This window comes from Dromiciops gliroides, chromosome 2 (assembly GCF_019393635.1).
Source record: "Dromiciops gliroides isolate mDroGli1 chromosome 2, mDroGli1.pri, whole genome shotgun sequence".
NCBI classification, from domain to species: domain Eukaryota; kingdom Metazoa; phylum Chordata; class Mammalia; order Microbiotheria; family Microbiotheriidae; genus Dromiciops; species Dromiciops gliroides.
The window spans coordinates 274,862,124-274,876,363 of NC_057862.1; the positions used below are offsets into that span (position 1 = coordinate 274,862,124).

General features: G+C 38.0%; 1 protein-coding gene across 1 annotated transcript in view; it reads left to right on the forward strand.

Annotated features, from left to right (window-relative positions):
• The first annotated feature begins 261 nt into the window (after window positions 1-261).
• The window catches only part of ABHD12B (abhydrolase domain containing 12B), a 48,255-nt gene continuing 34,276 nt past the window's right edge, over window positions 262-14,240 (forward strand). Inside the window, exon 1 of the mRNA XM_043982876.1 lies at window positions 262-424. Within this exon, the coding sequence (XP_043838811.1) occupies window positions 294-424 (131 nt within the window). The 5' untranslated portion in view covers window positions 262-293. The remainder of the gene's footprint in view (window positions 425-14,240) is intronic.

Below are 14,240 nucleotides of genomic sequence, written 5' to 3' on the forward strand. Positions count from 1 at the left end.
GGAATCTTTATTTCTTTACCAAGATCTTTCTATCCATCACTGGTAGCACCACCCCAAACTTTGGAGCCCCAGCGACCAATGACCAAATTGGTTGTAATGTACCCTCCTGAGGAAGGCGGGTCTGGGCCCCAGCCCCAGAAAAAGGAGCGTGGGGGAGCAGAACTGGTGAGTATATATCGCTCAGGGTGCGTAGGAGTAAAGAAAATAGAAGGTAAGCAAGAGGCGGAGTTTACGATTTAGAAATGAACCACTGCAGGGAGGCAGAGCGGGTGCCAAAACAAGACGCAGGGAATATGGGGAAAGGAACCCTGGACGATGAAGTGGCAACCGAGGACCCAGCCCCTAGCCTTGGGTGCCGAATGCAGCCCCACGATCGGCCTGGCTATGTCAGATCCTGGTTTAACATGGTCTTTAAGGAGCTAAGGTGAGTACTCCCTCCTCCCGGGTCTACCACCTTCTCAGGTCTCTGGGTAGGAACTCATTCCTGTACGCAGAGACATTTCAGGAGTTAACCTTCTTCCAACCTGTTATTTGAGCCCTTATAGTTTCCGCCCGGGCTAGTGAAGTATCCTGGAGCTGGTGGGAGTGGCTCTTGATTGGAGTCCTGTAAGGACCTACCCCTAGCCTGTCAGAACTGATCTTCCCTGAGGGGAGAATCGGGTAAACCGAAACGTGGGACCCATAATATTTTGACCTGGTGCCCAAAGTGAAGGCAAGGCAGAGACCAAACAAGTTAAGGACAATTATAGGGATAAGAAAATTATTGGATTGGGGGAAAAGAGTCCTCCACATTCTGTTCATACAATTGTATCCTTAACCTCAGGAAAACATCTGGGACAAGGTTGCTACAATGTCACCCCGCTGCTCAATAAATTCTATTATCTCTAGTTTGAAGTATAAATCAGTTTGGCATTAAACACATTGTTAAGTCCTTCATAACCTATCTCCTAAGTTTATCTTATGTTCACTTTGTAGTCTGGCAAAATTGGCATTCTTCCTATTTCTCCTATGTCATCCCGACTCCCATTTAAGTCAGTTTCTACCAACCGCTCCTTGTTCTGCATTTCTGCAACCAAAATAGAAAAGTCTAATCCCTCAAATACTTAAAAACAACAAAGCCTCCTGAAATCCCATGACCTACTTCTTTACTACCTCAGTCTTACATAGATTGTTACACACTAGATATCAACATTATTTATTGGTCAAGTGCTCTCTTACCCTAATTAGAAACTCTGACAATCTCTCATCTGACCATAACCTCCTCTAACTGTTTCTTCCTATGCCACATCCCTCCTAAATTTATTCTTTGCCTTCATTGAAACCTCCAATCTTTCTACCCTTGAGTCTTTTCTCAGGCCATTGTTCTTGTTTTGAATTTACTTTCTTTCCTCTCAGATCCTAACTCAATAGCCATTTCAACTTCACACTGTTCTCTATTGTTCTCTTGTCCTATAAACTCATCTCTTGCCCAATTTCTGCCTCAGATCACTCCCAACATCTGTGTGTCCTTTACCCCTGGATCACCAATTGCCAATAATGTATTTCAAACTGCATGCCCCATCTCAAACTCAACAAGTTCAAAACTGAAGTAATAATCCCCACTTCCTATATACCCCACTTCCAAAACTTACATACTTTTGTCAAAGGAATAGCTATTCTTTTAGTCTTCCAAATTCATAACCTTGAGGTTAATTTCTTTCTCTTTTGCATCTCACAAATAAGTTTAATTGGTAAATCTTACTGTTTCTACCTCCAAATTGTTGAATGTGACCTCTTCTTTCTATTCAGATAGCTATCACCTTAGTTCAAGCGTTCATCATCTCTCATCTAGATTACAATTGTAGTAAGCCTCTCTGACTCAATTCTCTTAACCACTCTATCCTATGCACTATTGCAAAAGTAATTTTTTAAAAAAAGCAAACCTGATCAATTGATTCTTCTGCTCAGTCAAGTCTTGTGGATTGTTTTTGCCTTTAGGATCAAATATAAACTCCTCTATTTAGTTTTTTTTTTTAATTCAATTTTTTTTGGGGGCGGGGCAATGAGGGTTAAAGTGATTTGCCCAGGGTTACACCTAGTAAGTGTCAAGTGCCTGGGGTCAAATTTGAACTCAGGTCCTCCTGAATCCAGGGCTGGTGCTTTATCCATTGTGCCACCTAGCTGCCCCCCCTCTATTTAGTTTTAAAGTCCTATACAACCTAGCTCCAAGATATCTTTCTTGCTTCATTAGATATTACTCCCCTTTCATATTCTGTAATCTAGCCAAACTAGCAGTTGTGTTTCTCACACATAACATTCCCTCTCCCTCTTGATGCATGTCAAGAACCATCTTCTATATAAAGGTAGTCTCTCTTATTATTTCCTGACTTATCTTTGGTATTTTTAATACCTATTTTTGTTCTATCCTTTCTTATACCTAGATCATTGTCTTTGGCAAAAAAAAAGCAGAACTAAAATAAAAATTGAGCAGCAACATCTTTTCCCTGTCATCAGTTATCACTTATTTGATTCTCTTTTTTCACTACAGCTAAAGTTACAAATTTTTAAAGAGTGCTAAATAAACTGTATTTGATATGAGCAGATATATGCCAACAAGATTGATATCATAATAGAAATGGATAAAATATTTACAAAAATATAAAATGTGTGAATTTACAAAACTATATCCATAGCTAAGAAGAGAGATAATAAGAATAAACCAAACTCAGAAGGAGAAATCAACCAGGCCAGTAATGAATTACCATATAAAAAGGTATTGGAAAAAGTAGGATTCCCAAGTGAATTTTACTGGTCAAATAACAAATTAATAACAACAATAATAACCAGTATTCACGCATCATTTTATGATTTGCAAAGCAAAAATGTCTTACTTTTAATCTACTTGGGTAGGCTTATTTATACCCAACTTTTAATTTTTCAAAATTTTTCTTATATTCTCAAGTACTTTGTTTTCTTCCTCACTCTTTGACCCCTTTCCCCTCTTCCACTTATGTGTATATATTTTCCTTGGTGATGATCAGCCTCAGCCTTCTCATATTAGGGAGTGTTTGGCTCCTGCTGGGTCCCTACCTGGTGAAACTCCACTGGTATAAACTCCTTTTCCAAGGTTCTAAAACCTTTCCCCTTGGGCAGGGTAGCCCCATCCTCTCTTAGTCTTATATTCTTTTTTCAGCAATTATACTTACTTTCAGTCACAGGATTCACATTTTTTTTTCCTTTTATGAAGACTGAGTCACTAAGATACAGATAGAAACAATAATAGCTCCACCCTGAAACACAAGGTTAACAGCTTGTTTGTGTTGAACACACCCAGTATATGAGAGGGTTAGGGGTGGGAAGGGTGAGTTGGAGCTTTAGGTTGCTAAGATCTCTGATGTATTCTTGGAATACTTTACCTTGAAAGGGGGGGGGGGGTCCTGCCTTATTATTGCAGCTATAATTATGCTAAATCAGGTGCATTTTTTTTTGCTTTTAGTCAAGTAAATAAGCATTTATTTAAAATGATTGAGGGAGGTAGACCAACCATAAAGATATTGCAATAGTCCAGATGTGAGGTGATGATTTATTTAAACGTGTCGGGCACTGTGCTAAGTACAGAGTCTAGTGGGGAAGACAATAGCCAAAGAACTATACACAAATACACATACATATACATATACACATATGTTTATCTTCTTTGTGTGTATATATGTATGCTTATTTGATCCTTGATATAATAGGGACCTGCTAGAATTTATTGACTAGGGGAATGACATGTTTAGATCTGACAGTTGGTGGAAGATAGATTGAGTGAAGAGAATCTTGAAGGAAGGTAGACCAACCATAAAGATATTGCAATAGGCCAGATGTGAGGTGATGAGGGCTTGCACAAGGAGAGTGGCAGTGTCAGAAGAAAGAAGGTAGGGTGAGACATTTTACAAAGGTTGAATTGACGGAATTTGTCAACTGATTCAATATAGTGGGTGATAATAAAGAATTGATGATGACAATTAGTTTGTGAGCCCAGGTGACTGGGAAAATGGTGATGCCTTCTAATAAGAAAATTAGAAGGGAGAATTTGGACAGGGAAAACAATAATAAATTCAATTTTGGATGTTGACTTAAAGGTGTCTATAAGAAATTCAGTTTGAAATGAATGATAGTTGGAGACATGGGATTAGAAATCAGAAGAGGTTAGGGATGAATGAATTGATCCTGAAATCCTCATAGAAAGAATAATTGAATCTATGGGAAGTGCTGAGACTTTCAAGTGAGATGGTATTGTGTAATTTGAAATTCTAAATGTGGGTTCTAATCTGTCCCCCCAGTTTTTGGGGGAAACTAACTAAAATCACTGATAAACGAGTTTAGGTTTTTAAAGGGTTTATTGAAAGATAGTAAAAGAAAGAGAAAGATTGAGAACAGATTTCTTATAGCCTGAAATCCTTGCCTTCCTAAACTTCCCTGTGAAGTTCCCTGCCACCATGCCAATGTCTCACAGCCAAAGAGGCCAAGCTTTCTCCACAGTGTCTGCTTCTTCCTTCCTGTTCCACTCCCAGAAATGGGAGGTTCTTCAAACTGATTGGCTAGTGTCATTCAAATTCATTGGTTCACTGGGCCTGAAGGTGGTCAAAGTTCAAAGTTGTTAGCTTCTGAGAACAATTACTTTCTTAAGTACCCCTAAGTACCAGCCAGATGTGCTTAATTAGAAGTCAGCCAGTAATCCATTCAGCAGTCAGTTGCCTTATCCAATTCAATCAGGTTAAATTAATCTCCAGGTGGGCCCCTGAGAATGTGCTAAATCTCATCTATCACATTCCATTATCTTGACACTTTATAGAGGGAGAAGAGAAGAAAGTCAAGAATACAGTCTTAAGGAATATTCAGTTTAGTGAGAATGATCTGGATATAGATCCAGTAAATCTCAGGAGTGGTCACACAGGGAGGAGAAATCTAGAGAACATAATGTCTCAGAGAAAGGAATATTAAGGGAATTATGAACAAGATCAAAACATTCGAAGAGATCAAGGAGGAGGAGGATTGAGAAAAGACCATTCAATTAGGCAGTTAAGAGATAATTAGCAACTTTGGAAAGAACGTTTCAAATGAATGATGAAATCTAAAGGCAGAGTGTAGAGTTAAGGTAAGAGTGAGATGGCCTACTTAGAGAGTTTAGCCATGAAGCAGGAGATAAAATATGATGATAGGTCCCAGGTATAAACAGATCAAGTGAGGGTTTTTTGAGGATGAGGGAAACTTGAGCATCTTTATAGCCAGTAGAGAAGCAAACAGTAGACAAAGAAAGGCTGAAGATCAATGAGAGATGTCAACCGGATCAGAACTGGCCTCTGCTTTGTGAATGGGTAGAACTGAACAGAGCAGACTAAAGACAAGAGAGTCAGGAATTAAATAGTTTTATTTTCAGAGTGAGGAAAAAGGCTTCCAAGCCAGGAGGAGCTCTAGACACATGTGCTGGGGCTCCACCCCTAGTGGGGGGACCTAAGGCAATGTGGGGAGATTGCAATACTCGTATTAGTGGCTGCCTAGTGAGTTGTAGCCCTGACAATGAGGGAATAGCAAACATGTGACAAGTTTGATTCAATGCAGGACTTTTTGAGTTTGTCCAGTTCTTATCTTTGATCAGTGAACACCTGGTAAATTATTTGACTAGTCAAGAGGATGAGATCATCCAGAGAGTGATCACAAAGGACTGTTGTCCTGCCTTAGCTCTGGAAAACAGAGGTGTCTCCTAATATTTTGTCAGAGAGAAGGGATGATGGAGAGAAAAAATTGTTGAGAGAAGTTGGAATGAAATGGTATGCCTTGTAGACCTGTAGAGGTTTGCCTTTGCAAGGAGAAGGGCTATTTCTTCATGTGATATGGGTAAAAGAGTGGTCAAAGGTGAGATGAGGAGGAAGAGGAAAAAGAACTCTCAGTAAGTGGTTTTATTGCTTTCCATAAAAAATATGAGAAAAGGTTCTCATCTGAGAGGTGGGGGGAAAGGGGATCCATGAGCCTTAATTTTAAGGAGGAATAAAAAGATTTTTTTTTTGTGGGGCAATGGGGGTTAAGTGACTTGCCCAGGGTCACACAGCTAGTAAGTGTCCGAGGCCAGATTTGAACTCAGGTACTCCTGAATCCAGGGCTGATGCTTTATCCACTGCACCACCTAGCTGCCCCTGGAATAAAAAGATTTTCAAAAGTTGTGAGCAGGGCAGTCAATTTAGGTGTGAAATGATTGACTTACCAAAATAAGGGCCCATTTAAGAGTATATAAACATCTGGAGTGTTCTCAGTCCCTATAGTTTCATGATTTTTTCCAGTTTCTTTCAGAAGCACATAAATAGAAAAGAAGGCAATGAATCATTAGAATAACACAAGTCTGCAACTTGCCACTGCAAAATTGGCAAAAGGATAAGTGGACAAGGGACTAGAATAAAAAGGATAGTGCAGAACTGAACTGATTCACCAGGGAATCATGATGGGGAAGGAAGGAGTGTGTAGTCAGTGTTGGGCTGATGGCCTGGGAAAGAACTGAGGGGTGGAGGGATTGGGCATTGTGACAAGGACAAAGAACAGGGCTAGTCGTTCCAAGGCAAAGGGAGATGGTAAATGACAACAGATCATGATCTGATAAGGAAATTTCAGATTACACAAACAAGGAAGTTGAACATTTTTGTGTGATGGCAAGATCAAGGATATAAACATCTGTGTATAGTTGAGGTGATGGTGGAGGAGTAGGGCATGAGAAATATGTAATTTGGAAGGTTAGTGTTTTTGAGGGAGTGTCAATATGTATATTTAAGTCCTTTATCATGAGGACAGAAGCAGGGGAGGAGAGGTATTGCTAGGTCAAAGGGTATATGTGGTTTTATAGCCCTTTAGGCATAGTTCCAAATTGCTCTTCAGAATGGTTGAATCAGTTGATAATTCCACCAACAGTGCATTAATGTCTCATTTTCCCCACATACCCTCCAGCATTTACCATTTTCCTTTTGTCCTATTAGCCAATTTAATAGGTATGAGATTACTACCTTAGAACTGTTTTAATTTGCATTCCTCCAATCAATAGTGAGTCAGAGCATTTTTTCATGTGGCCATAGATAGCTTTGGTTACTTCTTCTGAAAAGGGTTCATATCTTTTGATTATTAACAAATTGGGAATGGCTTTCATTTTTATAAATTTGACTCAGTTCTCTGTTTGAGAAATGAGACCTTTATCAAAGAAACTTGCTTCAAATTTTTTTTTCAGTTACTATTACTAACTGTATTTCCCTCCATCCCATTTCCTCTCTGCTCTTGTTGATTATATTCTCTCTTTCCTTTCACCCTGTCCCTCTTCAAAAGTGTTTTGCTTCTGACCACTGCCTCCCCCAATCTGTGCTCCTTCCTATCCTATTCCCTCCACTTCCTTTGTCCCCTTCCCCTCTTACATTTCTGTAGGGTAATATTGATTTCTAAGATCAATTGAGTGTATATGATTCCCTCTTTGAGCCAATTCTGATGATAGTAAGGTTCACTCATTCTCCCTCACATCCCCCATCATCCCCTCCACTATGAAAGCTTTTTCTTTCCTCTTTTATGTAAGATAATTTACCCCATTCTACCTCTCCCCTTCCCTTTCTGCCATCATATTCTTTTCTCATCCTGTAATTTTATTATTTTAGATATCATACCTTCATATTCACTAACCACTATGATAATGAGCAAGTTTTTATTAGTTACAGGTATCATATTCTCATGTAGTAATGTAAACAGTTGAACCATATTAAGTTCCTTATGATTTCCCTTTCCTGTTTATCTTTTTATGCTTCTCTTGAGTCTTATGTTTGAAAGTCAAAATTTCTATTTAGCTTTTGTCTTTTCATCAAGAATGACTGAAGGGGAAGCTAGGTGGCACAGTGGATAGAGCACTGGCCCTGGAGTCAGGAGTACTTGAGTTCAAATCCGGCCTCAGACACTTAACACTTACTAGCTGTGTGACCCTAGGCAAGTCACCTAACCCCAATTGTCTCACTAAAAAAAAAAAAAAAAGAAAGAATGATTGAAAGTCCTCTATTTCACTGTGTATCCATTTCCCCCCTGAAGGATTATACTCAGTTTTGCTGTGTAGGTCATTCTTGGTTGTAATCCTAGCTCCTTTGCTCTCCAGAGTATTATATTCTAAGCCCTCTAATTCTTTAATGTAGAAATTGCTAAATCTTGTGTTATGCTGATTGTAGCTCCATGATACTTTAATTGTTTCTTTCTGGCTGCTCGCAGTATTTTCTCTTTGCCCTGGGAGCTCTGGAATATGGCTATAATATTCCTGGGAATTTTCCTTTTGGTATCTCTTTCAGAAGGTGATCAGTGGATTCTTTCAACTTCTATTTTGCCCTTTGGTTCTGGAATATCAGGGCAGTTTTCCTAGATAATCTCTTGAAAGATGATGTCTAGGCACTTTTTTTGATCTGCAGAAGACCTCAGCTGCTCAAGCGGTCTGGCACAGACTACCTGGAGCCCACCTTGTCTCCCAAGGACACACAGGGAGTCCAGCTTGGGATGCAACAACAAATTGTATCAGCTAAAGGGGAGCTTCATCCTTGGCACATTCAGGGCCTCCTGCATACTCAGTGTTTCTGGAAAATATGGCAATTTAAGAACATGAGTTAAGTTGGATTCAGGGCAAAAAATTTCAGGTAGTTCGATAATTTAAAAAAATGTTTCTCCTGGATCTATTTTCCAGGTCAGTTGTTTTTCCAGTGAGATATTTTATACTGTCTTCTGTTTTCTCATTCTTTTGGTTTTGTTTCATTGTTTCTTGATTTATCATAAAGTCATTAACTTCCACTTGCTCAATTCTAATTTTTAAGGAATTATTTTCTTCAATGAACTTTTGTACCTCTTTCCCCATTTTATCTAGTCTGTGTTTCAAGGTGTTATTTTCTTCAGTATTTTTTTGTGTCTCTTTTATCAAGCTGTTGACTCTTTTTTCATGATTTTATTGCATCACTCTCATTTCTCCTCCTGTTTTTTCCTCTACCTCTCCTTGACTTGATTTTCAAAATCCTTTTTGAGCTCATCCATAGCCTGAGACCAATTCATATTTTTCCTTAGAGGCTTTGTGTGTAGGAGCTTTAACTTTGTTATCTTCTGAGTGTGTGTTTTGATCTTTCTTGTCACCATAGTAATTTTATATGATTAGAAATTTTTTCTGTCATTGCTCATTTTCCCAGACTATTTCTTGAATTTTAACTCTTGGTTGAAGTAAGGCTCTGCCTCCAGGGTAGAGGGAGCGATTGTCCTAAGCTTCAGGGGTTTTGTGCACCTATTTTCAGAGGTACTTTTAGGGACCTGCAAGCTTTCAGTTATTCCAGGTGGTATGATCTAAGGAGAGGTGTATTTATTCCTCTCTTGTCTGTGAGCTACCACAAGCACTCTTTTCTGCCCTGGAACTGTGACAAGGATTCCTGCTCTTTTGCAGCTACAAGCTCTGGTGTGCTAGTGTGAGGACTCACCCTGGGACTGCTACCCAGGCCTGTAATCTAAATCCAAGTATGGGCAAAGCAACAGAGTCCTGCCTCAGTACTAGCAAAGAGATCCCTGTAATCTTCTTCTGACTACTTGTTTGACTTTCTTACTGTCTGTAGGCTTAGAGCTCTAGAAGTAGCTGCGGCTGAGGACTCAGTGGCTCCCAAGACCTGCTTGCTCCTGGTTTGCTGGGGCCAAGTTTGTGCTGGTGCAGCTTGCATTGAACTGTGCCCACTCTCACCCAGGTGTGACAGACCTTTCCTAATGACTTAATAAGTTGTCTTTGGCTGGAAAATTATTTTACCTCCTCTTTGTGTGTGTTCTGCTGCTCCAGGAATTGTTTTATGGCATTATTTAAAGGTGTTAGGAGGTGTTTTGGAGAGAGTCTTTTCTCTGTCATATTGGCTCCACTTCCCTATTTTTCAAATATTTTATATAATATTGAAATTAATTGTCACTAATATGTTTGGTAGAATTCATTTTAAAATTCATCCAGTTCTAGGAGTTTTTTCTTGGAGAACTCATTTGTAGCTTGTTCAAATATATTTTTTAAAGATGAATTTAAGTATTCACTTCTGTGATCTGGGCAATTTATATTTTTGAAAATATTAATATATTTTGTTTAGATCGTCAGTTTTGATGGCATTTAATTGGGCAAATAGTCTCTAATAATGACTTTAATATTATCTTTATTGGTGGAAAATTCACCTGTTTCATCTTTAATATGGGCCATTTGCTTTTCTTCTTTCTTTTTCCCCCAAATCCAACCAATGAATGTTTTTTTCGATTTTTTGTTCTTTCCCCATGAAACTAGCTCATAGTTTTATATATATTAGTTCAATTTTTTAAACTTTTGGCATTATTGATCTTTCTTTCAATTTTTAGGATTTCCATTTTTAGGTTTTTGGAGATTTTTAAGGTGTTCTTTTTCTTGTTTTTTAAAGCCACATGCCCAATTTATATATCTGCTCCTTCTCTTTTTTTATTGATGTGTTTAGAGATATAAATTTTCTCCTGTTACTGCTTTGCCTACATCTCACAAATTTTGGTACATGGTTTCATTGTTATCAGAACCTTAAATGAAATTATTAATTTGTTTTTTGATCCATTCATTCTTTATAATTATTTTATTTAGTTTCTAATTAACTTTTGATCTATGATTCCATGACAATTTTTATTGCATCATGGTTGAAAATGGTGCATTTAATGTTTCTCTTTTCTACATTTGTTTGGGAGGTTTTTATTCCCTAATACATGGTCAATTTTTGTGACGGTGCCATGTATTCCTGAGAAAAAGGTATACTTTCTGTTCTTTTCAATTTTCTCTAGATGTATGTTATCTTTAACTTTTCTAAGATGCTATTCATCCCCTTAACTTCTTTCTTATCTATTTTATGGTTAGATTTGTCTAGCTCTGAGAAGGAAAAGTTGAAGTCGTCCAGTAATATAATTTTACTGTCTATTTCTGCTTATAATTTATTTAACTTCTCCTTTAGTATGTATGTATTATATTGATATTACTTCATTGTCTGTGGTGCCTTTGAGATATATAATTTACTTCCTTATCTCCTTTAATTTGGTCTATTTTTGCTTTTGCTTTGTCTGAGATCATGATTGCTAACTCTGCCTTTTTTTTAAACTTCAGATGAAATAGAATAAATTCTGCTCTAGCCCCTTATAACTTTGTCTCTCTGTTTTAAGTGTGTTTCTTGTAAACAGAATATTATTGAATTCTAGTTTCTAATTCATTCTCCTATATGCTTCCATTTTATGGGTGAATTAATTCCATTAACATTCACAGTTATGATTACTAACTTCATTTCCCTCCATCTTATTTTATTTTGTGTATTCTTTTCTCTCTCTTTTTATCCTGTCCATCTTCTAAAGTTTGTGATGCTTCTGACCACAGCCTTCCTTTATCCATTCTCCCTTTTATCATCCCTCCTCTCTCTTATCCCCGTATCCCCACCCTTCCTACTTTGGGTAAGATAAATTGAGATAAGAGAGAGAGAGAGAGAGAGAGAGAGAGAGAGAGAGAGAGAGAGAGAGAGAGAGAGAGTGAGAGAGAGTTTTCTCTCTTTGAAACAGTTTAGATGAGAGTGAGGTTCAAGCATTGCCTCCCCTTTTGCCCCCTCCACTATAAAATCTCTTCCTATAATATTTCTCATTCTTCCTCTCCCTTCCCACTCTCCCAGGACATCTCTCTTTCTTGCCCATCCATTATTTTTTACATATTTCTAACATAATCAACTCACTTCCATACCCCCTTTCTATGCAGAATCCTAACTTCCCTAATAATGATAAAGTTCTTTGGAGTTGCATATATCATCTTTCCATATAGGAATGTAAAGAGTTTAACCTTATTGAATCTCATATGATTTCATCTTTCCTATTTATCCTTCTATGCTTTCCTTGAGTCATATTTGAAAGTCAAATTTTCTATTCAGCTATAGTATTTTCATCAGAAATGCTTGAAATTCTTCTATTTAATTAAATATGCATTCTCCCCCTTTAAAGATTAGACTTAATTTTGATAGGCAGGTTATTCTTAGTTAATCTTACTTCTTTTGAGTTATGGAATATTGTAATCTAATCCCTCCACTCCTTTAATGTTGTAGCTGCTAGATCTTGTGTGATATTGACTTCAGCTCCATGATGTTTGAATTGGTATTTTTTTTTTTTCCTGCCTGGTTGCAATATTTTCTTTTTTGACCTGGGAGCTCTGGAATTTGGTTATAGTATTCCTAGGAGTTTTCATTTTGGAATCTCTTTCAAGCAGTGATCAGTGGATTCTTTCAATTTATATTTTACTTTCTGGTTCTAGGGCATTGGGAGCAGTTTTCTTAAATTTGTTGACTCTTCTTTCATTATGAATTTCAGCTATTCCCGTAATTTAAAAATTATCTTTCCTTGATCTGTTTTCCAGGTCAGTTGTTTTTCCAATGAAATATTTCACACTTTCTTTTTTTTTTTTCATTCTTTGACTATAGTTTCTTATGTGTCATGGAGTCATTAGCTTCCACTTGTCCAATTCTAATTTTTAAGGAATTATTTTCTCCAATGAGGTTTTGTGTCCATTTTTCCATTTGACTAATTCTTTGTTTTTAATTGTTATTTTCTCTCTTACCAAATTGTTAATTGTCTGTTCATAATTCCTTTCCTCACTCTCATTTACCCAATTTTTCCTCAAACATTCTTATTTGATTTTTCAGTTTGGGGTTAAATTACTTTCCCAGGGTTGCACAGCTAGTAAGTTTCTGAGGTTAGAATTAAACTCAAGTGCTCTATCCACTGTACCACCTAGTTGCCCCTCTTATTTGATTTTAAATAATTTTGAGCTCTTCCAGGAATTCTTCTTGGACTTGTGTTTAATTAAAAATTTTCCCCCTTTGAGGCTTTGCTTGTAGTTATTTTAACATCATTGCCTTCTTCTGATTTTGTGTCTTGATCTTCCTTGTCACTCTAGTAGCTTTATATGGTCAGGTTTTTTTTTTTAATGTTGTTTACTCATTTTCCTGCCTATGTTTTGACAGTTGGGCTTTGTTCCCAGCATTGGGGTTTGGTGGAGAGGCACTGTCTCAAGCCTCAGGGTTTTTCAATGCTGTAATCCAGAACTATTTCTAGGTGTGTGGAAGTTTTGTTTTTTCCAAGGAGTTATGATCTGGAGAGAGATGTGGTCACTGCTCTCCTTGAATGAGCTTTGGTTCTTACCCAGGGAAGGACCCTATATCCCTTGGGATTGCAATTAATGTTGCTCCTCAGGGCCCCTGCTTCCTTGGAACTGAAGAGTAACACTGCTGTTCAGGGCCTTTGTTCCCTTTTGACTGAAAGAACTACATCTCTGCACTGGAAATGTAACCTGGAAGTGGGTGTAGTAGTGGAGTTGCCAAGTAGAGCTGTGTCCTATAGAGCCTGTGTCTGTCTTTCTTCTCTCTCTCGCTCTCTCGCTCTCTCTCGCTCTCGCTCTCTCTCTCGCTCTCTCTCTCGCTCTCTCTCTCTCTCACTCTCTCTCTCTTACCTATTTATTTACCACCTTACTTTACTTATTATATCTCTTCTTCATCTGAACACTTTGTTTTTTGTTTGTTTTTGTAGGACAATGAGGGTTAAGTGATTTGCCCAGGGTCACACAGCTAGCATGTGTCAAGTGTCTGAGGCTGGTTTTGAACTCAGGTCCTCCTGAATCCAGGGCCAGTGCTTTATCCACTGTGCCAATCTGAGCACTTTGAAATACACTTTTTCAAAATGTGTATGTCAGATTATGTCACTTTCCTCTCCTCTGTCACAGACTCTAGGAGGGAGTGCTTAGTTCTCCACACAGTTCTTTTCAATTTTTTTTTTTTTTTTTTTTTGCTGAGCAATTGGGGTTAAGTGACTTGCTCAGGGTCACACAGCTAGTAAGTGTTAAGTGTCTGAGGCTGGATTTGAACTCGGGTCCTCCTGAATCCAGGGCCGGTGCTCTATCCACTGCGCCACCTAGTTGTCCCTCAAAATTTTTTAAGGTAATAAACATTTTTATTTATAGTTTTGAATTCCAAATTCTCTCCTTCCCTCCCTCCCCACCCTCCTCCCTGAGAGGTAAGCAATCAGATATAGGTTATACGTGTGCAATTATGTAAAACGTTTCCATATTAGTCATTTTGTACAAGACTCAAATAAAGGGAAAAAAGAAAGAAAGTAAGTGAGGCATGCCTCAGTCTATTCAGTTAGTATCAGTTCTTTCTCTGGAGGGGGATAGTATGTTTCATCAT